General features: G+C 44.6%; 1 protein-coding gene across 1 annotated transcript in view; it reads left to right on the forward strand.

Moving 5' to 3' along the window:
* The first annotated feature begins 1,977 nt into the window (after positions 1-1,977).
* The window catches only part of LOC120050390 (netrin-G1-like), a 239,656-nt gene continuing 217,109 nt past the window's right edge, over positions 1,978-24,524 (forward strand). Inside the window, exon 1 of the mRNA XM_038996978.1 lies at positions 1,978-2,223. Coding sequence (XP_038852906.1) covers positions 1,978-2,223 — 246 coding nt within the window. The remainder of the gene's footprint in view (positions 2,224-24,524) is intronic.

Raw genomic sequence — 24,524 nt, forward strand, 5'->3', positions numbered from 1 at the left:
CCATCCCCATCTCTCTCTCTCTCTCATCCCCATATCTCTCTCTCTCCATCCCCATCTCTCTCTCTCTCTCCATCCCCATCTCTCTCTCTCTCTCTCCATCCCCATCTCTCTCTCTCTCTCCATCCCCATCTCTCTCTCTCTCTCCATCCCCATCTCTCTCTCTCTCTCCATCCCCATCTCTCTCTCTCTCCATCCCCATCTCTCTCTCTCTCCATCCCCATCTCTCTCTCTCTCCATCCCCCTCTCTCTCTCTCATCCCCATCTCTCTCTCTCTCCATCCCCATCTCTCTCTCTCTCTCCCCATCCCCATCTCTCTCTCTCTCCATCCCCATCTCTCTCTCTCTCTCCATCCCCATCTCTCTCTCTCTCTCCATCCCCATCTCTCTCTCTCTCCATCCCCATCTCTCTCTCTCATCCCCATCTCTCTCTCTCTCCATCCCCATCTCTCTCTCTCTCCCCATCCCCATCTCTCTCTCTCTCTCCCCATCCCCATCTCTCTCTCTCTCCATCCCCATCACTCTCTCTCTCTCTCTCTCTCTCTCTCTCTCTCTCTCTCTCTCTCTCTATCCCCATCTCTCTCTCTCTCACCACCATCTCTCTCTCTTTCCCTTTCTCATCTCATCTAGAGTGGTGGATATAATCAAGATCTCCACCCATAGCGTTAATGGTCATCATGATTGATATGATGGATTTAAATATAACAGAATTATATTTTTTACATTCATGAAAATAGATGTGTTTCTATTGCTGCCTGTATGAGTAGAAGAGTTCCGTGGGTTAGACAGGTACCACCATCTGACTCAAATGATTGGAGAATGACAATGTTTCTTCAAATAAAATATGACAAAATATTGTACTTTTACAGTAGGTATAAGATAGATATTACTGTATTCATTTGCAATAAGTTGTGAGCAAATAAAAAATAAATGTTTATATATATTTTTAAAGCTGATGGCATTTCCTATTTCATGGCATCTGAGGCCTGTTCAGGCTAGGCAGTGTTTTTAGCCCATCTCAGTGTTAGACAGAGAGGCCTATACACAGGCTTAAGAAGATGAATTGAAGAGCTGCTGGTAGTCTTGGTCCTCCTGGGGAGAGGGGTGTAGAACAGAAACCCATGAAAAGTGATAGCCAAAGTGAGGTGAGGTGTGGGCTTAGTATGAAAGGCATCCAATTCACCTTGATGGCCCAGGCCTTGGTTATCCAATCTCTCTCTGTAATGTACACATACACTATGGCACCCCCACCTCAAGGATCTGTCAGCGCCTGCTAATGTCAAACTCTATCCATCTACACACACACACACACACACACACACACACACACACACACACACACACACACACGCGCGCACACACGCACACACGCACACAAACACTCTCTTTCAAACTCTATCCTCCCGCCTGGCATTCACCCTCTAATTTTCTCCTCTTTCCTCGCTCCCTACAGAGCCTGGGTGGCGTTGCCGGGCGGAACAGAAACATGATTGACAGCAAACAAAACTGAGCGGCCTGTCACTCATCTCTCCATCAGCGTGTCAAAAGGCTGCCTCCTCCAGGGGCTGTCACCTCTCTGCTCCTCCACACCTACTTCTCCTCCCTCCATCCTCTTCTCTTTTGGAAGGGCCAGTAACCCCGTACCTCGGCGTACCGTGATTCCCCCTCGTTCCCACCCTCCCGGAGAGATAGACGGCAGAGACCAGGACAGGAGTTGGGAGAGGACTCCAGACCAAAACAAGTGTTGCCCCCCTCCCCCTCCACCTTGCCCTCCTCCTCGTCAAGCTGTTAACAGCAGGCTGGCAGGCTGTCACAGTTCCTTGGCTCCTCTCTCCGTAAAGGTTGGATTATTTCATAGACTCCAAAGCCCTTTTCCTCTGTCTCTCTGTCTCTGTTTCGGGAGAGAGGAAGAACAGTGATTCCTCATTGAGAAAGAAACAGCCCTTTTCTAGAGACCTAGCGTGTCTGAGAGGAGGCAGCCATGCGTTTCCCTCTGTTGTTGACACTGCAGGCGCTGTGGGCGAGTGTGTGCCAGACCATGCAGCACTACCCTGCTGCCTGGGGACACTACGACGTGTGTAAGTCTCAGGTGTACACGGACGAAGGACTCACCTGGGATTATATGGCCTGCCAACCTGAGGCCATGGACATGACCAAGTACCTGAAGGTTACGGTGGACCCACCCAACATCACCTGTGGAGACCCACCTGAGACATACTGCGCCCTAGTAAGTCCTGCTTCTCTTCCATAGACAGGCCCCTTCCTTTCCCCAAATGTAGTTATGTAGAGCTCACCAGTGGATGCAGTACGAAAGGTAGTAAGGGAGATATGACTGAAAGTTAGGATAGCACACACACACGCACACGCACACGCACACGCACACGCACACGCACACGCACACACACACACACACACGCACACCTTTTTACACATGCAAATGTGTAATGAATTCTGAATCCCATATGTATTCTGCTGGTCTCACAACCTCTCAGTAATGGGAACATACAGTATTTGATGGATTTTCATTTATTCTCCCCTCAAGAGAGAAACATTGTATCTTGCATGTAGATCTCTCAGGGGCCACAACACATTTAGATTCACCTCACTGGAGTTTCTCACCACTTGGCAATGATGCCTTGACGTGTGATGAGATACACCTGAAATTAAAGCATGTCAATGTAACAATTTTCTAAATTCATTTTCTCTGTTGTCATCTTGATGTTTATTGGGATGTAGCTCAGACACTCATTTTTTCCGTCTGTCTCTACAGCACAGGCACTGATTATAGCACAGGCACTGATTACAGCACAGGCACTGATTACAGCACAGGCACAGGCACTGATTACAGCACAGGCACTGATTACAGCACAGGCCCTGATTACAGCACAGGCACAGGCACTGATTATAGCACAGGCACTGATTACAGCACAGGCCCTGATTACAGCACAGGCACTGATTACAGCACAGGCACTGATTACAGCACAGGCTCAGGCACTGATTACAGCACAGGCCCTGATTACAGCACAGGCACAAGCACTGATTACAGCACAGGCACTGATTACAGCACAGGCACTGATTACAGCACAGGCCCTGATTACAGCACAGGCACTGATTACAGCATAGGCACTGATTACAGCACAGGCCCTGATTACAGCACAGGCTCAGGCACTGATTACAGCACAGGCACTGATTACAGCACAGGCACTGATTACAGCACAGGCACTGATTACAGCGCAGGCACTGATTACAGCGCAGGCACTGATTACAGCACAGGCACTGATTACAGCACAGGCACTGATTACAGCACAGGCTCAGGCACTGATTACAGCACAGGCACAGGCACTGATTACAGCACAGGCACTGATTACAGCACAGGCACAGGCACTGATTACAGCACAGGCACTGATTACAGCACAGGCACAGGCACTGATTACAGCACAGGCACTGATTACAGCACAGGCACTGATTACAGCACAGGCACTGATTACAGCACAGGCTCAGGCACTGATTACAGCACAGGCACTGATTACAGCACAGGCACAGGCACTGATTACAGCACAGGCACTGATTACAGCACAGGCACTGATTACAGCACAGGCACTGCTTACAGCACAGGCACTGATTACAGCACAGGCACTGATTACAGCACAGGCACTGATTACAGCACAGGCACAGGCACTGATTACAGCACAGGCACAGGCACTGATTACAGCACAGGCACTGATTACAGCACAGGCACTGATTATAGCACAGGCACTGATTATAGCACAGGCACTGATTACAGAACAGGCACAGGCACTGATTACAGCACAGGCACTGATTACAGCACAGGCACTGATTACAGCACAGGCACTGGCACTGATTACAGCACAGGCACTGATTACAGCACAGGCACTGATTACAGCACAGGCACTGATTGAGAGAGTCTTGGTGTAATAAAACACAGAGCCATTAGCATTGGAATATTAGCAGCAAGCAGGCTAGCAGGCCACGTTTAGCAACACACTGGCGTGTGAATCCATTTTGGTGTGTGTATGTGTGTGTACCAGCCCATCAAAGATCCTATCTGAACAGCACTGTTTAAAATGTCAAGATCTTTTGAGAGAGAGAGAGAGAGAGAGAGAGAGAGAGAGAGAGAGAGAGAGAGAGAGAGAGAGAGAGAGAGAGAGAGAGAGAGAGAGAGAGAGAGAGAGAGAGAGAGAGAGAGAGAGAGAGAGAGAGAGAGAGAGAGAGAGAGAGAGAGAGAGAGAGAGAGAGAGAGAGAGAGAGAGAGAGAGACACAGAGACACAGAGACACAGAGACCCGATGAGTGAAGAGCTAATATCTTGTATATAGAGGCTTTGAAAAGTGAATAATTCAATATGTTTTGTAACTAATGTGTTTTATTCATAGGATACATTATTCAGCCAGACAGAGGCATTTTGAAAACGCTGACTCCATGACAGACTCCCAAGGTTGCTTTTAAAATGTCTGGGCTCTTTCAGCTTGGGGTCAGCGTCAAAATTGGGTCATTTTCAACTGTTCTTTGAGTTATTGAACACCCAGATTGATTCAATTTGACACCCAGTATGTAATCCGTATTAGTCCAGACTTGGACAGAGGAGTATTACTCTGTGTATGTGCTATTCTATGGCAATCACCCTGCTTAATTTCATAACCAGTGGTTCAATACTATCATTCTATTCCTGGGACTTTTTGAAACCAAGTTAATCATTGTTAGCCTGCATGCTTCTTGTAACAGTCCAATGATCTTTATATGACTGGAGTCTTTCAATTAAATAAGCTCATATCACTCATTAGCTGGTTCTACACTTAGCCTCTGGCCTACCAGGCACACGTCAACAAGGATATTAGCTACAGCCTTATCAGAATATGAATCATCTCTCTTCAGGGGCCATTCATTCTTTAATTGGTAGGGTCAATGTAAATCAATGTTTCAGCGATTACCAGTGAAATAGCTGCAGCTGTGAATGCCGATACACTGCTTATGATGCCAATAGCAGTTTTCATTATGAGTATGATCACTCTGTATTCAGGCAATTACCATTTAGCATCAGGCTATCTGAGAATTAAATCGCTGTTAATTGATTTGGGCTCGCATCCAGCAGGCAGGAGCAGGGTCTAGGCCTCTAGTTCCAGGGCCACATGTCTGCTTCCTGCGTGATAACGGAGGTATCAAAAATCACATCATGGTCTGCAGATACAGAGAAAGAGAGGGGGAGAGGGGGGAGAGAGAGAGATAAAAGGGTGAGAGAGAGGTGAGGGTAGAGTGTGCAAAGCTGTCATCAATGCAAAGGATGGCTACTGTCGTGTCTTTTACTATGGATTAAATTAAATGGCATGCTATTTTATAAAATCTGATTAAACTAATCATGTAAATGTAATTAACTAGGAAGTCGGGGCACCACGGAAGAATGTTTATAGAGCTGTTGCCTTCCGAATAAACTCTTAAAGACCTGGTCATCTTTTATATCAATAGCAGTCAATTATTAATCGTCATCTTATTCAGTCTCATCTGAACGTCGTAAAATTCTTGGTTATCTTCACGAACCCTGGCTAACAAGATGAATCAGCAAAACAAAATGTTGTTTATTTATTTATTTACTAAATAATCACACATAATTATTCATACACAGGATGGATCATACATTGATTACTAATTATGTAATAATAGAAAACGTCACTAGCAGACGAAACCGGTATGACTGCTGGTTGCACAAAGAAAGGGGGTTGGCTTTGAATGAAAGCGCGGGAAGACTGAGGAACAAAAGGATTGGGTCTCTATCGGTCCTTATGAAGCTATGCCATCGTAACTACAGATTCTTATGCATTCTAAATAACCGCCCATTCGAAAAAGGAAAATGCAAGAAATATATTTACTCTGAGCTGCGCTTTGATAGATTGGTTGAAGATGGAAGGCTGGGTTGCCCAGCAGTGATCTCCCTTGTCCTTTGAAGAATATTTCTGGGCGGATACGTTGTAGTCTGTTGTCTTGTGGTAGAACGAATACGTTGTAGTACCATCGTCGTGTGGTAGAACGGATACGTTGTAGTACCCTGTCGTTCTGAAGTGATTGTCCGTCCTTTCCTAGGCCACGCACGTTTACAGCTGCTGATAACTCGACGTCTAGGATGTATCACTTCTATAGTGAATAAGTTCATACCAAGTTGCCATACTGTAACCTCATGCTATATTTTGGTATTCTCGAAATTCATCCTTCCAGGATGGCAATCGTCACCTCCACGTTGAAATTCGCCCTTTTAAACGTACGGACATCAGTCCTCACGTCATCGGGAACACAATCTTAATTTGGTTATGTTGTAGTCGTGCAACCAGAGCTTGCGCAGAGGTTGGCTTAGTTTGCTGTGAATTGGGTCCCGTGGGCTCTTATAGAAATGTAGAAAAGGCGTTGGTTCATCATTTCCAAGCAATGCCTATTCACGTGGGTGTGGCCACTGATTGAGCATATTTTACTTATGAAAACAATTCTCTCATTTTAAAAACTAAAATTACATTTCATCTTTTCACAAATAGTTTCATATTTAAACATTTAAATTGCACAACAATTCCACGTGAATTTGATAACTAGAATGTGTAGACTTTCCAAGACACAGTTTATGTCGTCCTATCATCAGATATAATGTCCCAGACAATAACTGATCTGACATCATATTCTCTAAGTACAAACGGACACCTTCAACTGGTTGGATTACATAAAGATTGTTCCATTCCCAACCTTTTGATGTTACCATACTGTCTCTATGTTAACAAAGGGCTTTCCAAGAGTCCATTCTGTAGAGTAGAGAGAGAAAAGTGGGAAAGGTATTTATGGGGGTCATAAACCTCACCAACAGGGCAACGTCATGACACTACTTTGAAGAATCTCGAATATAAAATATATTTTGATTTGTTTAAAACTTTTTTTGGTTACTACATGATTCCATATGTGTTATTTCATAGTTTTGATGTCTTCACTGCTATTCTACAATGTAGAAAATAGTAAAAAAGAAAGAAAGCGCCCTGGACTGGTACTGTATATATATATTTGCGCCCATCTCAGTGAACTTATCCATTGAGGAGGCCTAGACTAAAAGCCAATTCATGCTTGAACCGAAAATGTGGTGGGAGGATCTATATGGAGTGTGTGTGAAGCAAATGTGGTGGGAGGATCTATATGGAGTGTGTGTGAAGCAATTGCGGAGCCTCCAGATGCCAAATCGAGCCCCGTTCCGCATCGCCATTGTGTCTCCCACATGTTTGAACAATGCGAAGGGCTCTGTAGAGCTACACATTGACATGATTAGTTGACGGTAGGTGGGGGTGGTACATCCTGTATAAACACAAACTCGCTTCCTTCACAACAGCTCTGCACTGCTCCCCTAAACGCAAGAAGTATGAATGCCCTGACTTCTGCTAAGGCCATACCACCGTAAATACTGCACGGCCAATGAAGATGACGGATGGACCATGAGCCCAGATGAACAATGCAACTTCTCTCTCCAGAATGCGCTCTCTCCCGCTAATTTGTGCTCATTCATTGTTTCATAACTTATTTGTGTGAATTGTTTGCTTTTGATTGTTAGTGTCTATCAATTCACCATTACATGTATATATCACCAGTAGTACATTTCCCGTTAATTCCTATAATTTCTAATCTACAATGTTTGTTACTTTGGTTATGGTAATTTTGGTTAATAGAATCAATATCATTGTTCCAGTCTTCCCGTTCTCGTTATTGGAGTGGACACATTGTTTACAGAAACAAGTTTTAGTTTATTTAATTTCTTTGACGAGTTTTGTTAATTTTGTCATTGTATTTTGTTTGGAGCGCTCCTGTCAATGTTGAGTAAGTACGCGCACGCATAGAAGTAGACCTATAGGCTACCTGGCCTGCATGCAAATGTAGGCATATACATGTGCTCATTTGGGGATCTGATAGTTTTTCTGATTGGCTTAACGCACCACCACTAATGGCATGTGGAGTAATGTTTTCTTCACCGCAAACAAAGTCTGTTTTTACATCCATTGAGAATTACAATAGTTCCTCAAAAATCTTTCCAGCTCTCTCCCTTTCGACAACCACTCAGCGTGAAAGGGAAAAAATGTCATGCTCTGATCCAGTGGAAACGTTATAAAATAGGCCTACATGATTTACTAATTATCAGAGCTTGACTAGGGCTGAAATAGGTTCCCGTACTCATTTTGGGTGCTGGTACTGTTTATATTTAGGTGCAGGAGCTCCACAATACTTTTGAGCTAATATTTAATAAGAGGAACAGGAGCTGAAGCAGGAGACAATTTAAGGTTTTGGTGCTTCTTATGCCTTGTGCAAATAGCCTACAGCTGTGTCTGTCCTGAGCTCACTGGCCCTGGAAACTGAGGGACCGGAATATTTTATACAATGTTGCAAGTTCGCTAGCGCAAGCTTTGGGTGTGACCCACGTTAATTAGTCGATGCAATGTTTCAAGTTTGTTGCAGACAGGCCATGCGTATCCAATGTAATTTATATGATATTTATTTTTATCAGGATATTTCCTACCTGCAGGCTGCATTTATTTGTTGGCTTTATGTAGGCTATTTTAACATAGTTGGCAATGACAATAGAAGTTACTTTTTAGGTTTGTATCATTTTCTTTTAGATTTGGATAGAATTTCGATTAATCACATGCCAATGATTTTGAGATATGATTACTTTATTATAAATTTTATGAAACTGTTCCACGAAAATGTGCATATGAAAACCATAACTGAAACGCCGATCGGTAGAAATGGTAAGATAAACGGTCATTCAACATGAGAAAAGTTGTCCACTCCTGGTGTAGCCTATTATCTGCAACGTCAGGAGAGAAATGGCAGAATCTGTGAATGCTAGCAGGAGTGGGAGGAGAATAGTCGGGTCTGGATCTCTGGCTCCCGCTTGAGGAATTTGCATCTTATTTCAACAGTAAGCTTAAAGCATTAGACAAGCTTAATCCATATAGTTGATTTTATTAAAAACACATACAGTAGGGTGTGGTTTATATATGGAAAAATACACGTTTAAACATTTTGACCAATTGATTGGTCGAAAGAACAGACGACTTTCGGTCGACCAATATTTATTTTAGTCGAGGATAGCCCAAATAAAATGGGCCCTAACTTTAATTAAAACTAGCAGAGATCCCACTGCAACTTTGATATGCCAGTATATTATGTAAAAAAAAATATATAGAAAAAGACGTGCCAAATCAAACATTTTATATTTTATAATTTTCATTTTTTTATAAATTAATGTAAGAAAATTGTTAATGAAAACAAAATATTACTCATATTACAGAGCAAGCGGTAAAGCTTCATATGATTCCAACATTTGCTTGGTAGCATCTACACATGAAACATTATGGAGTCTTAAATGAGGCCTGGGTAAGGACAAAATGTCGCAAATATTCCATCTTCAATTCATTATGTCTCAATTATGCTTTAATATACAATGTTAAACATATCTCAACAATCCCTCCTCTATGGAAAACCCCCAAATCATGGTCTTGTACAGAGCATTCGGAAAAGTATTCAGACCTTCTTGACCTTTTCCACATTTTGTTACGTTACAGCCTTATTCTAAAATTGATTACATTTTTTAAAAATCCTTCAATCTACAAACAATAACCCATAATGACAAAGTATAAACAGGTTTTTAGAATGTTTTTGCTAATTTATTTAAAGATACCTTATTTACACAGGTATTCAGACCCTTTGCTATGAGACTTGAATTTGAGCTCAGGTGTGTCCTATTTCCATTGATCATCCTTGAGATAATTCTACAACTTGATTGGAGTCCACCTGTGGTAAATTCAAATGATTGGACATGATTTGGAAAGGCAAACACCTGTCTATATAAGGTCCCACAGTTGACAGTGCATGTCAGAGCAAAAACCAAGCCATGAGGTCGAAGGAATTGTCCGTAGAGCTCCAGACAGGATTGTGTTGAGGCTTAGATCTGGGGAAGGGTACCAAAAAATGTCTGCCAGCCAAACTGAGCAATTAGGGGAGATGGGCCTGGGAGGTGACCAAGAACCCGATGGTCACTCTGACAGAGCTCCAGAGTTCCTCTGTTGAGATGGAAGAACCTTCCAGAAGGACAACCATCTCTGCAGCACTCCACCAATCAGGCTTTTCTGGTAGAGTGGCCAGACGGAAGCCACTCCTCAGTAAAAGGTACATGACAGCCCATTTGGAGTTTGCCAAAAGGCACCTAAATGTATCTCAGACCATGAGAAACAAGATTCTTTGGTTTGATGAAACCAAGATTGAACTCTTTGGCCTGAATGCCAAGTGTCACATCTGGAGGAAACCTGGCACCATCACTACGGTGAAGCATGGTGGTGGCAGCATCATGCTGTGGGGATGTTTTTCAGCGGCATGAACTGGGAGACTAGTCAGGATGAAGGGAAACCTGCTCCAGAGCGCTCAGGATCTCAGACTGGGGTGAAGGTTCCCTTTCCAACAGGACAATGACCCTATGCACACAGCCAAGACAACGCAGGAGTGGCTTCGGGATAAGTCTCTGAATGGCCTTGAGTGGCCCAGGCAGAGCCCGGACTTGAACCCTATCGAACATCTCTGGAGAGACCTGGAAATAGCTGTGCAGTGATGCTCCCCACCCAACCTGACAGAGCTTGAGAGGATCGGCAGAGAAGAATGGGAGAAACTCAGGTGTGCAAAGCTTGCTGCATCATACCCAAGAAGACTCGAGGCTGTAATCGCTGCCAAAGGTGCTTCAACAAAGTGCTGAGTAAAGGGTCTGAATACCTATGTGCATTTTATATTTCTGATTTTTTTATATATATAAATTAGCAAAAATGTCTGTCTTTTGCTTTGTCGTTATAGGGTATTGTGTGTAGATTGATGAGGGGGAAAAAACTATTCACTCCATTTTAGAATAAGGCTGTAATGTAACAAAATGTGGAAAAGTCAAGGGTTCTGAATACTTTCGAAATACACTGTAATTTCTTGAGGAATCACCCAAATGCCCATCCCTAGCAGGGGAAACAGCAGTCCCATAATCTACTTCGCGAGGCCTTTATTTCTTATAGCAATCCAGTGAGCTGTGCTGGAGCAATAAATTGACCCCTGGTGAACTATAACACACAGCTCTGCCGTGCTATTACATTTCTTCGTCCCCTTTAGTTATAGTTTATGAGTTGCCTGCGACAGCTAGAAAAGGGCAGGGAGGTATGCAGAAGTGGAGATGGCGTGCCAGTCACATCTCCGGAGGGGTTTCGAAGAAGGAGATGAGTGTTCTGGAGAGGTTTCAGTTTAAAGAAAATATTCAGATGGAATGAGTTGCTCTGAATACCTTACTAGGGTTGCAAAATTCTGGTAAATTCCTAGGATTTTGACAAATTCCGAGTTTGATTCATCTGGATTTCCTACTTGTTCCCTCCTAACTCCGGGAATACTGCAACAGGGATATCCAGAGTCTGTTGTATCTTCTAGTAAGTGAGGCTAACCATGATCAACCACTTTCTAGGTTAGTAGAGATATCAGTTAGCGTTATTCTTTCTAGGTTAGTAGAGATATCAGTTAGCGTTATTCTTTCTAGGTTAGTAGAGATAACAGTTAGCATTATTCTTTCTAGGTTAGTAGAGATATCAGTTAGCGTTATTCTTTCTAGGTTAGTAGAGATAACAGTTAGCATTATTCTTTCTAGGTTAGTAGAGATAACAGTTAGCATTATTCTTTCTAGGTCAGTAGAGATATCAGTTAGCGTTTTTCTTCCTTTGACTGTGACAATTGATCTTGATCTTCTTTGTGTTGCTTACAGGAAAGGGTAAACACATGCTGCCTGAAGAGAATATTCCTGCATTAATGTGTGTGTGTGTGTGTGTGTGCGAGTGCCCGCATGTGTGTGTCTGTCCTCACATGTGCGTGTGTGCGCGCATCTAGGTGTATGTTCCCTCCCTCACAACCAGGAAGTGCTGATGATGGTTGGAACCTGAATCCGGAGTGCTGCGATGCATTTTCATAGCCAATCAAAACTAAATTAGGAAACAAAGACAGAGATGATTAAAACGTCCCTTGGCACAGCCACCATTTATAAGAGGTCATTAACCGTATTCCTAGGTGACAGACAGAGACAGGGCTATCTCACTAACGCACCATGTTCTTCATTATGGACTCCTCTTTTTATAACGGGAATACATGCTACAGTATGTCTTCCCCTTTGTTTCTAATGTCATTTAGGCAATAGATGGACACCAGAGCAAGGAAAGCTATGGAATACAATGTTGTGAGGATCCATCTCTGAGATGTAAATTACATGGAGGATCATTCATTCATCCATTGATTCATTGGTTTAGTCAGTTAGCCACTCTTACGCCCGAGAGATTGCGTCTGAAAATAGTGTTGGCCTTATATAGACACAGACAATTGTTACCTTAATAACCCTTTCTCTAAGCTCTTCAGTCAGACAGGGGTGTTCCTCTACCCCAAACCCTCATCCTAACCCTATTCCTCAGGGGTGTTCCACTATACCCTAACCCTCATCCTAACCCTATTCCTCAGGGGTGTTCCACTACCCCTAACCCTCATCCTAACCCTATTCCTCAGGGGTGTTCCACTACCCCTAACCCTCATCCTAACCCTATTCCTCAGTGGTGTTCTACTACCCCTAACCCTCATCCTAACCCTAGTCCTCAGGGGTGTTCCACTACCCCTAACCCTCATCCTAACCCTATTCCTCAGTGGTGTTCCTCTACCCCAAACCCTCATCCTAACCATATTCATCAGTGGTGTTCCTCTACCCCAAACCCTCATCCTAACCCTATTCCTCAGTGGTGTTCTACTACCCCTAACCCTCATCCTAACCCTAGTCCTCAGGGGTGTTCCACTACCCCTAACCCTCATCCTAACCCTATTCCTCAGTGGTGTTCCTCTACCCCAAACCCTCATCCTAACCATATTCATCAGTGGTGTTCCTCTACCCCAAACCCTCATCCTAACCCTATTCCTCAGTGGTTATCCACTACCCCTAACCCTCATCCTAACCCTAGTCCTCAGTGGTGTTCCTCTAACCCTCATCCTAACCCTATTCCTCAGTGGTGTTCCACTATACCCTAACCCTCATCCTAACCCTATTCCTCAGGGGTGTTCCACTACCCCTAACCCTCATCCTAACCCTATTCCTCAGTGGTGTTCCTCTACCCCAAACCCTCATCCTAACCCTATTCCTCAGTGGTGTTCCACTACCCCTAACCCTCATCCTAACCCTATTCCTCAGTGGTGTTCCTCTACCCCAAACCCTCATCCTAACCCTATTCATCAGTGGTGTTCCTCTACCCCAAACCCTCATCCTAACCCTATTCCTCAGGGGTGTTCCACTACCCCAAACCCTCATCCTAACCATATTCATCAGTGGTGTTCCTCTACCCCAAACCCTCATCCTAACCCTATTCCTCAGTGGTGTTCCACTACCCCAAACCCTCATCCTAACCCTATTCCTCAGGGGTGTTCCACTACCCCTAACCCTCATCCTAACCCTATTCCTCAGGGGTGTTCCACTACCCCTGACCCTCATCCTAAACCCTATTCCTCAGGGCTGTTCCTCTACCCCTAACCCTCATCCTAACTATATTCCTCAGGGGTGTTCCACTACCCTTAACCCTCATCCTAACCCTATTCCTCAGGGGTGTTCCACTATACCCTAACCCTCATCCTAACCATATTCATCAGTGGTGTTCCACTACCCCTAACCCTCATCCTAACCCTATTCATCAGGTCTGTTCCACTACCCCTAACCCTCATCCTAACCCTATTCCTCAGTGGTGTTCCTCTACCCCTAACCCTCATCCTAACCCTATTCCTCAGTGGTGTTCCACTATACCCTAACCCTCATCCTAACCCTATTCCTCAGGGCTGTTCCTCTACCCCTAACCCTCATCATAACCCTAGTCCTCAGGGGTGTTCCTCTACCCCAAACCCTCATCCTAACCCTAGTCCTCAGTGGTGTTCCACTATACCCTAACCCTCATCCTAACCCTATTCCTCAGTGGTGTTCCACTACCCCTAACCCTCATCCTAACCCTAGTCCTCAGTGGTGTTCCACTATACCCTAACCCTCATCCTAACCCTATTCCTCAGGGCTGTTCCTCTACCCCAAACCCTGATCCTAACCATATTCATCAGTGGTGTTCCTCTACCCCAAACCCTCATCCTAACCCTATTCCTCAGTGGTGTTCCTCTACCCCAAACCCTCATCCTAACCCTATTCATCAGGTCTGTTCCACTACCCCTAACCCTCATCCTAACCCTATTCCTCAGGGGTGTTCCACTATACCCTAACCCTCATCCTAACCATATTCCTCAGGTCTGTTCCACTACCCCTAACCCTCATCCTAACCGTATTCCTCAGTGGTGTTCCTCAAACCCTCATCCTAACCCTATTCCTCAGGGGTGTTCCTCAAACCCTCATCCTAACCCTATTCCTCAGGGGTGTTCCACTATACCCTAACCCTCATCCTAACCCTATTCCTCAGGACTGTTCCACTACCCCTAACCCTCATCCTAACCCTATTCATCAGGTCTGTTCCACTACCCCTAACCCTCATCCTAACCCTATTCCTCAGTGGTGTTCCACTACCCCTAACCCTCATCCTAACCGTATTCCTCAGTGGTGTTCCTCAAACCCTCATCCTAACCCTATTCCTCAGGGGTGTGTGTTCCTCAAACCCTCATCCTAACCCTATTCCTCAGGGGTGTTCCTCAAACCCTCATCCTAACCCTATTCCTCAGGGGTGTTCCACTATACCCTAACCCTCATCCTAACCCTAGTCCTCAGGGGTGTTCCACTACCCCTAACCCTCATCCTAACCCTAGTCCTCAGTGGTGTTCCTCTACCCCTAACCCTCATCCTAACCCTATTCCTCAGTGGTGTTCCACTATACCCTAACCCTCATCCTAACCCTATTCCTCAGGGCTGTTCCTCTACCCCTAACCCTCATCATAACCCTAGTCCTCAGGGGTGTTCCTCTACCCCAAACCCTCATCCTAACCCTAGTCCTCAGTGGTGTTCCACTATACCCTAACCCTCATCCTAACCCTATTCCTCAGTGGTGTTCCACTACCCCTAACCCTCATCCTAACCCTAGTCCTCAGTGGTGTTCCACTATACCCTAACCCTCATCCTAACCCTATTCCTCAGGGCTGTTCCTCTACCCCAAACCCTGATCCTAACCATATTCATCAGTGGTGTTCCTCTACCCCAAACCCTCATCCTAACCCTATTCCTCAGTGGTGTTCCTCTACCCCAAACCCTCATCCTAACCCTATTCATCAGGTCTGTTCCACTACCCCTAACCCTCATCCTAACCCTATTCCTCAGGGGTGTTCCACTATACCCTAACCCTCATCTTAACCATATTCCTCAGGTCTGTTCCACTACCCCTAACCCTCATCCTAACCGTATTCCTCAGTGGTGTTCCTCAAACCCTCATCCTAACCCTATTCCTCAGGGGTGTTCCTCAAACCCTCATCCTAACCCTATTCCTCAGGGGTGTTCCACTATACCCTAACCCTCATCCTAACCCTATTCCTCAGGACTGTTCCACTACCCCTAACCCTCATCCTAACCCTATTCATCAGGTCTGTTCCACTACCCCTAACCCTCATCCTAACCCTATTCCTCAGTGGTGTTCCACTACCCCTAACCCTCATCCTAACCGTATTCCTCAGTGGTGTTCCTCAAACCCTCATCCTAACCCTATTCCTCAGGGGTGTGTGTTCCTCAAACCCTCATCCTAACCCTATTCCTCAGGGGTGTTCCTCAAACCCTCATCCTAACCCTATTCCTCAGGGGTGTTCCACTATACCCTAACCCTCATCCTAACCCTAGTCCTCAGGGGTGTTCCACTACCCCTAATCCTCATCCTAACCCTAGTCCTCAGGTCTGTCCCCCCCCCCCCCCCCCCCACCCCTCCCCCCAGGGCACCCTGCTATCCCTCAACCTAACCTTAGGGGGAGAGGAAAGAGATTACCGAGGACTACAATTTTGATATCAGACAAACATTGGCATTCATTTTAATCAAATAGTTTATTCATGCTATATTCATGAGGGGAAAGATTGTAAAACAAGACTTAGAAAGCAGCTTTTCAGAATGTGCTGACGTCCTTAAATGAAGCTGGACTCTGGAAAATATTAGCATTTTAACAGTATTGAAAAATGACTTTTTCAATAGAACTGTTGAACGTCAGAAGAGTATTAAGTAGACTTATCAGTCTGAACCGAATCATTGGCGCCTGCTGAAATGCTTTTATCATTTTCACTGAACCAGTTCTGTATCAAAAGTCAAACTGAACGACAACGTGTGTTTCATTTGGCTGTTAGAGTTGGTAGCTGTAAATAATGGTTTGATTCAGGATCATGAGCTAGATTGCCCCCGAAACAAGCTGGCAAGTATGACAACGTCATCTAGTAAAGTCACTTAGAAATCACAACAAAACCTGTTTTATTTTGTTTGTCGCACGTTATCATAAATCAGCACATTTCTCCTTTGAAACAATTTAATTTCCCCCCTCAAATCATAAACAAGGAAACCATTTATTGTTTTATCTGACGTTAAAGCAACAATACACCCTGCACTAAACACCAGGAAATATTGCCTAAGATTAGGCAGGGACAATAATATTGAGAGTGTGATATTTGACCAGAAGAAATACTGCAAGGTTAAACACAGCCAGTGACGTTGCTCGTCAGAGTAGGCTGTCCACTTAATTTTTCAGCTGCGGTTGCAGGGAAGCTCGGCCATAAAGTTTGCATGAGGCACAAGGCGGAGGGCGTGATGGCTAGAGATGTTTATATCATTTAATTATTCCTCTAGACTCTCCCATGCAGCTACTAGCCTCTTATCCATCCGCCCAGGGCAGGCAGGCTGTAGTGCAACAGAAGCCTATTATCAAGGTGATGGAGGACATTTTCCACATATCAAGTTTTATTGGCATGTCGCAGCTTAGCCTGCCCAGCCGTCCGTGGCCCAGGCACCTCTGTAGTCCGGGGGTCCTCCGTTACACAGAAGAGGAGAGGCGGTGTGAGACAATATGCGTCCCAAATGACATCATATTCCCCATAATAAAGCATTACTTTTGACAAGGTCCCAGGGGATAGGGCGCCATTGGGGATGTCGGCGTTCTATGGTGGTTTTAGACTACTGTACTTAATGGGAACACATACACGTAGTCCAAATGCACTCCATGTACTGTAGATACAAGCGTCTGCTAAGTGATATGTTGCTGCTGCTGCTACAGCAGTGATACTACGACACAGGGCTGAGGGGAGAAACAGTCCAGGGGATTAGTTACTATACTGGTTGAAGTTATTAATCATCGTTGCATGTCTTTCCAGGTCAGACAAAACAGTGAATAAACTAGAGCAAACTGGAGACCGGCAGATACAGCCTCATGTAACACAATCACACACAAACACACACAGGGGCGGGTGCCACACCGTGGATTCTGCCAAAACAAGATACGATAGTTCCTTCTTTTTCCACTCCCATGATGCTCTCTGTCATCAGCATATTGTTGCCCTCTGACGTGATATAATAGGCTGTGCCCCAAATGGCACCTTGTTCCTTACATAGTGCACTACTTTTGACCAGGGCCCCTAGGGATCTGGTTAAAAGTAGTGCGCTATGTAGGGAATAGGGTGCCATAGGGATCTGGTTAAAAGTAGTGCGCTATGTAGGGAATAGGGTGCCATAGGGTTCTTGTTAAAAGTAGTGCGCTATATAGGGAATAGGGTGCCATAGGGATCTGGTTAAAAGTAGTGCGCTATGTAGGGTATAGGGTGCCATTTGGGATGCACAGAGTGATTAGGACAACAAAGTGAAACAGCAGAAATGTTCCATTATCTCTGTTTTGTGTTTTCAACGTCAAATGATAAATTTGAGCAGGAGAGACAAGCAGTCCGGACTGTACACACGGAGAGTTCACGTGAAAAGGAGAGGTTTGGTTTTCTGTCTCAGAATAAAACAAAAAAATCTTTAGCATCAGTGATTTCTTAAATAACAATTCTTCGTCAGATTGGAAATACATTTATTTCCGATGGATTAGTCCGGGAATTAGCATAGAGATCCCAGTCATGGAGTGCATTGACAAATATCTTCTTCTTTTTTAATAACTAACCCAAGATACACCACAGCCTGTCATTTCTAATGGGAGGCCAGTGAAGCTGAGTGGGCAGAACAAACATGGAGGGGGGCAGAGACAAGCACCAGCTAGTGAGATCCTATTGGCACGTTCGAGTTTGTATTTGCATATTTCCATTAGGGAACGCCTACTCTGTGAAGTGCGTGTGTGCAATAAATCAAATCGCCCTTTGCACTCTTCCTAAACTCTGCATTTGTTTTTTTCAAAGGGTAAGGGACCTTTAAAGGGACAAAACTTAGTCCACTCTGTTTGTAAAATCGTCAGAATGTCGGCCCAGTTCTCCCTCTCCCAGTGTCGGTTACTGAGCTTCCTCTCATTACCATATTTGGGTATTTGGGCACTGACACACAAACACACACATTAATGCAGGAACATTCTCTTGAAAGAATAACGCTAACTGATATCTCCACTAACCTAGAAATAATAACGCTAACTGATATCTCTACTAACCTAGAAAGAATAACGCTAAATTATTTCTCTACTAACCTAGAAAGAATAACGCTAACTGATATCTCTAATAACCTAGAAAGAATAACGCTAAATGATATCTCTACTAACCTAGAAAGAATAACGCTAACTGATATCTCTACTAACCTAGAAATAATAACGCTAACTTATATCTCTACTAACCTAGAAAGAATAACGCTAACTGATATCTCTACTAACCTAGAAAGAATAACGCTAACTGATATCTTTACTGACCTAGAAAGAATAACGCAAACTGATATCTCTACTAACCTAGAAAGAATAACGCTAACTGATATCTCTACTAACCTAGAAAGAATAACGCTAACTGATATCTCTACTAACCTAGAAAGAATAACGCTAACTGATATCTCTACTAACCTAGAGTGGAAATGCTTCAGTTTTATACACCTGGTGAACAATCTTGGTCCCTGTTCTATTTGTGGAGTTGCTATTGACTAGCTGAAAACCCACACTGTCTCTAAGGTAATATGCTCAGCACTTTCCTCCCAATGGAATTATTTAGGAATAAAGGAGTCCTGAATAATACCAGCTAACCATTAGGAATAGAGGATTCCTGAATAATACCAGCTAACCATTAGGAATAAAGGATTCCTGAATAATACCAGCTAACCATTAGGAATAAAGGATTCCTGAATAATACCAGCTAACCATTAGGAATAGAGGATTCCTGAATAATACCAGCTAACCATTAGGAATAAAGGATTCATGAATAATACCAGCTAACCATTAGGAATAGAGGATTCCTGAATAATACCAGCTAACCATTAGGAATAAAGGATTCATGAATAATACCAGCTAACCATTAGGAATAGAGGATTCCTGAATAATACCAGCTAACCATTAGGAATAAAGGATTCATGAATAATACCAGCAAACCATTAGGAATAGAGGATTCCTGAATAATACCAGCTAACCATTAGGAATAAAGGATTCCTGAATAATACCAGCTAACCCATTGGTTCATCTCTCAGTTCTATGACACAGGGATTTTTGATGTATTCCACATGACTAAGTTTCTCCTTTCTCCCTCACTAATGCAATGCCATCCCAAATCCCTCTCGTGGTAATAGGGCTTTTGTTACATTTCACAGTTCATCACACATGGAATTGTCTGAAACTGCCTCTGGTTATGACTTCTAAGAACAGTAGGAATACACTAGTGGGCCGTCTGAAGCAGGGCTCAGGGATCCATTGACTGTTAACTGCTGTTGCTGCCTCTGAGGCAGACGTCTCTACGTGACCAGGCTCTGTTCTGTTCTCCTCTGTTCTGCTCTCCTCTGTTCTCCCCTGTTCTGTTCTCCACTGTTCTCCTCTGTTCTGCTCTCCTCTGTTCTGTTCTCCTCTGTTCTGTTCTCCACTCTTCTCCTCTGTTCTGCTCTCCTCTGTTCTGTTCTCCTCTGTTCTGTTCTCCACTCTTCTCCTCTGTTCTGCTCTCCTCTGTTCTGCTCTCCTCTGTTCTGTTCTCCTCTGTTCTGTTCTCCACTCTTCTCCTCTGTTCTCCTCTCCTCTGTTCTCCTCTCCTCTGTTCTGTTCTCCTCTGTTCTGTTCTCCTCTGTTCTGTTCTCCTCTGTTCTCCTCTCCTCTGTTCTCTTCTCCTCTGTTCTCTTCTCCTCTGTTCTCTTCTCCTCTGTTCTCTTCTCCTCTGTTCTCCTCTCCTCTGTTCTCTTCTCCTCTGTTCTGTTCTTCTCTGTTCTCCTCTCCTCTGTTCTCTTCTCCTCTGTTCTCCTCTCCTCTGTTCTCTTCTCCTCTGTTCTCTTCTCCTCTGTTCTCTTCTCCTCTGTTCTCTTCTCCACTGTTCTCTTCTCCTCTGTTCTCTTCTCTTCTCCACTGTTCTCTTCTCTTCTCCACTGTTCTCTTCTCCTCTCCTCTGTTCTCCTCTCCTCTGTTCTCTTCTCCTCTGTTCTCTTCTCCTCTGTTCTCTTCTCCACTGTTCTCCTCTCCTCTGTTCTCTTCTCCTCTCTTCTCCTCTCCTCTGTTCTCTTCTCCTCTCTTCTCCTCTCCTCTGTTCTCTTCTCCTCTGTTCTCCTCTCCTCTGTTCTCTTCTCCTCTGTTCTCTTCTCCTCTGTTCTCCTCTCCTCTGTTCTCCTCTCCTCTGTTCTCTTCTCCTCTGTTCTCCTCTCCTCTGTTCTCTTCTCCTCTGTTCTCCTCTGTTCTGTTCTCCACTGTTCTCCTCTGTTCTCCTCTGTTCTCCTCTCCACTGTTCTCCTCTCCTCTGTTCTCCTCTCCTCTGTTCTCTTCTCCTCTGTTCTCTTCTCCTCTGTTCTCTTCTCCTCTGTTCTCCTCTCCTCTGTTCTGTTCTCCTCTGTTCTGTTCTCCACTGTTCTCCTCTGTTCTGTTCTCCACTGTTCTCCTCTGTTCTCCTCTCCTCTGTTCTCTTCTCCTCTGTTCTGTTCTCCACTGTTCTCCTCTCCTCTGTTCTCCTCTCCTCTGTTCCCCTCTCCTCTGTTCTCTTCTCCTCTGTTCTCTTCTCCTCTGTTCTCTTCTCCTCTGTTCTCCTCTCCTCTGTTCTCCTCTGTTCTGTTCAACTCTGTTCTCCTTTGCTCTGCTCTGTTCTGTTCTCCTCTGTTCTCCTCTCCTCTGTTCTCTTCTCCTCTGTTCTCTTCTCCTCTGTTCTCTTCTCCTCTGTTCTCCTCTCCTCTGTTCTCTTCTCCTCTGTTCTCCTCTCCTCTGTTCTCTTCTCCTCTGTTCTCTTCTCCTCTGTTCTCTTCTCCTCTGTTCTCTTCTCCTCTGTTCTCTTCTCCTCTGTTCTCCTCTCCTCTGTTCTCCTCTCCTCTGTTCTCTTCTCCTCTGTTCTCTTCTCCTCTGTTCTCCTCTCCTCTGTTCTGTTCTCCTCTGTTCTGTTCTCCTCTGTTCTGTTCTCCTCTGTTCTGTTCTCCTCTGTTCTCCTCTCCTCTGTTCTCTTCTCCTCTGTTCTCTTCTCCTCTGTTCTCTTCTCCTCTGTTCTCTTCTCCTCTGTTCTCCTCTCCTCTGTTCTCTTCTCCTCTGTTCTGTTCTTCTCTGTTCTCCTCTCCTCTGTTCTCCTCTCCTCTGTTCTCCTCTCCTCTGTTCTCTTCTCCTCTGTTCTCTTCTCCTCTGTTCTCTTCTCCTCTGTTCTCTTCTCCTCTGTTCTCTTCTCCACTGTTCTCCTCTCCTCTGTTCTCTTCTCCTCTCTTCTCCTCTGTTCTCCTCTGTTCTCTTCTCCACTGTTCTCCTCTGTTCTCTTCTCCTCTGTTCTCCTCTCCTCTGTTCTCCTCTCCTCTGTTCTCTTCTCCTCTGTTCTCTTCTCCTCTGTTCTCTTCTCCTCTGTTCTCTTCTCCACTGTTCTCCTCTCCTCTGTTCTCTTCTCCTCTCTTCTCCTCTCCTCTGTTCTCTTCTCCTCTCTTCTCCTCTCCTCTGTTCTCTTCTCCTCTGTTCTCCTCTCCTCTGTTCTCTTCTCCTCTGTTCTCTTCTCCTCTGTTCTCCTCTCCTCTGTTCTCCTCTCCTCTGTTCTCTTCTCCTCTGTTCTCCTCTCCACTGTTCTCCTCTCCTCTGTTCTCCTCTCCTCTGTTCTCTTCTCCTCTGTTCTCTTCTCCTCTGTTCTCTTCTCCTCTGTTCTCTTCTCCTCTGTTCTCTTCTCCTCTGTTCTCCTCTCCTCTGTTCTGTTCTCCACTGTTCTCCTCTGTTCTGTTCTCCACTGTTCTCCTCTGTTCTCCTCTCCTCTGTTCTCTTCTCCTCTGTTCTCTTCTCCTCTGTTCTCTTCTCCTATGTTCTCTTCTCCTCTGTTCTCTTCTCCTCTGTTCTCCTCTGTTCTGTTCTCCACTGTTCTCCTCTCCTCTGTTCTCCTCTCCTCTGTTCTCCTCTCCTCTGTTCCCCTCTCCTCTGTTCTCTTCTCCTCTGTTCTCTTCTCCTCTGTTCTCCTCTCCTCTGTTCTCCTCTGTTCTGTTCAACTCTGTTCTCCTTTGCTCTGCTCTGTTCTGTTCTCCTCTGTTCTGTTCTCCTCTGTTCTCCTCTCCTCTGTTCTCTTCTCCTCTGTTCTCTTCTCCTCTGTTCTCTTCTCCTCTGTTCTCTTCTCCTCTGTTCTCTTCTCCTCTGTTCTGTTCTCCTCTGTTCTCTTCTCCTCTGTTCTCTTCTCCTCTGTTCTCCTCTCCTCTGTTCTCCTCTGTTCTGTTCAACTCTGTTCTCCTTTGCTCTGCTCTGTTCTGTTCTCCACTGTTCTTCTCTGTTCTCCTCTCCTCTGTTCTCTTCTCCTCTGTTCTCTTCTCCTCTGTTCTCTTCTCCTCTGTTCTCTTCTCCTCTGTTCTCTTCTCCTCTGTTCTCCTCTCCTCTGTTCTCTTCTCCTCTGTTCTCCTCTCCTCTGTTCTCTTCTCCTCTGTTCTCTTCTCCTCTGTTCTCCTCTCCTCTGTTCTCTTCTCCTCTGTTCTCTTCTCCTCTGTTCTCTTCTCCTCTGTTCTCCTCTCCTCTGTTCTCCTCTGTTCTGTTCAACTCTGTTCTCCTTTGCTCTGCTCTGTTCTGTTCTCCACTGTTCTTCTCTGTTCTCCTCTCCTCTGTTCTCTTCTCCTCTGTTCTCTTCTCCTCTGTTCTCTTCTCCTCTGTTCTCTTCTCCTCTGTTCTCTTCTCCTCTGTTCTCTTCTCCTCTGTTCTCCTCTCCTCTGTTCTCCTCTGTTCTGTTCAACTCTGTTCTCCTTTGCTCTGCTCTGTTCTGTTCTCCTCTGTTCTCTTCTCCTCTGTTCTCTTCTCCTCTGTTCTCTTCTCCTCTGTTCTCCTCTCCTCTGTTCTCCTCTGTTCTGTTCAACTCTGTTCTCCTCTGCTCCGTTCTGTTCTCCTCTGTTCTCCTCTGCTCTGCTCTGATCTGTTCTCCTCTGTTCTGTACAACGCAAATGTAAAATATGTTTACAGTGTGCATAAACTGTGCATAAATCTATAAGGGTTAATAAAAAATATTTGATTCAAAATAATATCATGAAATTAAAAGGATACAGAAAACACAACACATCAACAATTGATCAAATTCAGAAACACACTGTGCTGTTGTGGCATTCTGATTGGCCAAGAGAGAAAAGTGTGCGTGTGTATGTATGTATGTATGTATGTATGTATGTATGTATGTATGTATGTATGTATGTATGTATGTATACATACAGTACTAGTACTCATTCAAGGGTTTTTAGTTTACTACTTTCTACATTGTAAAATAATAGTGAAGACATCAAAACTATGAAATTACACATATGGAATCATATACTCTAGTAACCAAAACAAGTGTTAAACAAATCAAAATACATTTTGGATTCTTCAACATAGCCACGCTTTGCCTTGATGACAGCTTTGCACACGCTTGACATTCTCTCAACCAGCTTTACCTGGAATGCTTTTCCAACAATCTTGAAGGAGTTCCCACATATGCAGAGAAGTTGTTGGCTGCTTTTCCTTCACTCTGCAGTCCAACTTATCTCAAACCATCTCAATTGGGTTGAGGTCAGGTGAATGTGGAGGCCAGGTCATCTGATGCAGCACTCCATCACTCTCCTTCTTAGTCAAATAGCCCCTACAGAGCCTGGAGGTGTCTTGGGGTCATCGTCCTGTTGAAAAACAAATGATAGTCCCACTAAGCGCAAACCAGATGGGATGCCTTGAATATTAAATAAATCACTGACAGTGTCACCAGCAAAGCACCATCACACCTGCTCCTCCATGCTCCATGGTGGGAACCACACATGCAGAGATAATCTGTTCACCTACTTTGCGTCTAACAAAGACATGGCGTTGGAACCAAAAATCTCAAATTTGGACTCATCAGACCAAAGGACAGATTTCTACCAGTCTAATGTCCATTTCTCGTGTTTCTTGTCCCAAGCAAGTCTATTCGTCTTATTGGTGTCCTTTATTAGTGGTTCCTTTG

The sequence above is a fragment of the Salvelinus namaycush genome, chromosome 7 (assembly GCF_016432855.1).
Source record: "Salvelinus namaycush isolate Seneca chromosome 7, SaNama_1.0, whole genome shotgun sequence".
Lineage (NCBI taxonomy): Eukaryota > Metazoa > Chordata > Actinopteri > Salmoniformes > Salmonidae > Salvelinus > Salvelinus namaycush.